Source organism: Cryptomeria japonica, chromosome 1 (assembly GCF_030272615.1).
Source record: "Cryptomeria japonica chromosome 1, Sugi_1.0, whole genome shotgun sequence".
Lineage (NCBI taxonomy): Eukaryota > Viridiplantae > Streptophyta > Pinopsida > Cupressales > Cupressaceae > Cryptomeria > Cryptomeria japonica.
The window spans coordinates 20855076-20857110 of NC_081405.1; the positions used below are offsets into that span (position 1 = coordinate 20855076).

Genomic DNA, 2035 nt, shown 5'->3' on the forward strand with positions numbered 1-2035 from the left:
TAAGCTCTTATATTATGTTACATCAGCAAGAAGAAAGATGCATCTTTGCCATATTTAGTCAGAGATTGCTGCAGATTTGATAATAACTTGGGACCACTTATTTCGTTGAACAATATACTGTAATCAAAATAATAAAAAACAACAGTAGCCAGAGTCTACTGTAAATTTCTAAGATCTTAAAAGTGTCATTTTGGCTGAAAACATTTAACAAAATTCAATTGATTTAGTTTTAACAATGAATCAAAAATAATCAGGCATGATAATATATTCCAGTTTAACTTGTGATATCAATTTTTCACAACACAGCTGTTTCTAAATTCAACTGTATATGTTTTGTTTTTTTCAGTAAGGTAGGGCTAACAAAAACAACTTACAACGCATATGCCATCATAGTCTTTTAAAATTTAAAATGCTATTTCTTCCAATTCTCTGTTAAACACTTACACAACATTGTCTCAAGAAAAGAAACCCTCATTTCAGAGCAAGTAAAATGCACAATACAATTAAGTCACTGCTAAATCTAAAAACCTCGAAACTGTAAAACTTAAAAAGATGAGCAAATCCAAGCATAGAACTGAAGAATATAAAACTCCAAAGCAGCTTACCAGTGGAATTCCTCGAGCAAAACCCTGGTAACCCTTGAAACCGCAAAGGTTTTCTTTAAACCAGTAAAGCCCTAATTCTGGAGGGTTTGAAGCTCATAATTAAAACAATAATGCTAATCCTCGGGCTTTGAGATGATAAACCCATAAAAAACTATTGCTAATCCTTGGGGTTTGAGATCATAAACCCTAAAAACCCTAGCCGTAATCGTTGGGGTTTGGAAACCCTAACCTTGGAGATCCCAAATCCTTGAAACCATAACCATCAGAGAAACAGCTCAACAGTTAACAGAATCATTTCAAAGGGCTTTAAGTATATCATCTGCCCCGCTTATGGTATATGAACCCCCTTCTTCCAAATGAAGAACTTTCACAACGCCATCCTCTGCAAGCAGCGAATACCTGCGTGAACGCACGCCGAGACCAACAGGCTTATCGCTTAAATCGACGGCGACTCCCATAGCATCCGTGAAATGCCGGTTTCCATCTGAAAGCACGAGCAACTTATCTCCGTCGACCCCGATGGATTCCGACCAAGCTTTAAGCACGAAGGCATCATTGACAGAAACACAAGCAATCAAATCGACGCCTTTAGCACGCAGTTGATCTGACTTCTCGACAAATCCAGGGACATGCTTTTGCGAGCAGGTAGGCGTAAAAGCTCCCGGCACGGCAAATAACACAATTTTTTTGCCGGTGGCCAGTCCCGAAGTCGAAACTGTCTGCAAATTCCCTTCTTTATCAAAATACGAAAGCGTTGCTTCTGGAAGCCTGTCGCCCACTTTTATTGGGGTTTGTGCCGCCACTGCAATGCCGTAACCACGGATATTTTTATTTTTCCATGAGGGGTTTGTGTTTGCTGAGGTGCACGAAGTAAAATAGCTCTGTAATGGCGGCGATAAAGTGGGAGTTGCTGAATTTTGAGCTGGGAAGGATGAAGATGTGTTGAGGATTGAAAAGCAAGCAGGGGGAAATGTACAATGAAGCCTACGAAGGGCGTAGGTAAGTCTGCACAGCGAAGCCATTGATGACTGCGAATGTCTTGTTTTCTTGATCAACAAACGAGTACTGAGCAGAGTTTCACTTGAAATCTCCCGTTCTCTTGATCGACAGACGGGGATGAAGAAGATTTCAGTTTTATATATAATATTATATGGGTGAAAATTGTATATTTATGTCAATGGGAGATAAAGTCAAATTGTATATTTATGTCAATGGGAGATCAAGTCTTGCTGAGCGCAAGGCTCCGACATCATAAGAGATGAGGTCGGGATCGTGTCCTAGTCTATTGGCTTGTGCCCCGTATCGGGTGGCAAAAACTACTTTGTGGACCTCCATCAAAATTATATATTTATGTTTTCTTTTTGTTCTTATGTTTTGGGTTTATTAGAACTTTTTACTTCAAGAATAAGTTTACAAATCACATATTACTT

At 39.1% G+C, this 2035-nt stretch overlaps 1 protein-coding gene across 1 annotated transcript; it reads right to left on the minus strand.

Moving 5' to 3' along the window:
* Positions 1-236: 236 nt before the first annotated feature.
* On the minus strand, positions 237-1760 carry LOC131031212 (peroxiredoxin-2E-1, chloroplastic). The gene has a single exon (XM_057962261.2). The coding sequence runs from the start codon at positions 1625-1627 to the stop codon at positions 902-904; it is 726 nt and encodes a 241-aa protein (XP_057818244.2). The 5' UTR covers positions 1628-1760; the 3' UTR covers positions 237-901.
* Between the last annotated feature and the right edge of the window lie 275 nt (positions 1761-2035).

Excerpts from the sequence above, each read along its gene's own strand:
- LOC131031212 (XM_057962261.2), bottom strand. The coding sequence starts at position 1,627 with ATGGCTTCGCTGTGCAGACTTACCTACGCCCTTCGTAGGCTTCATTGT.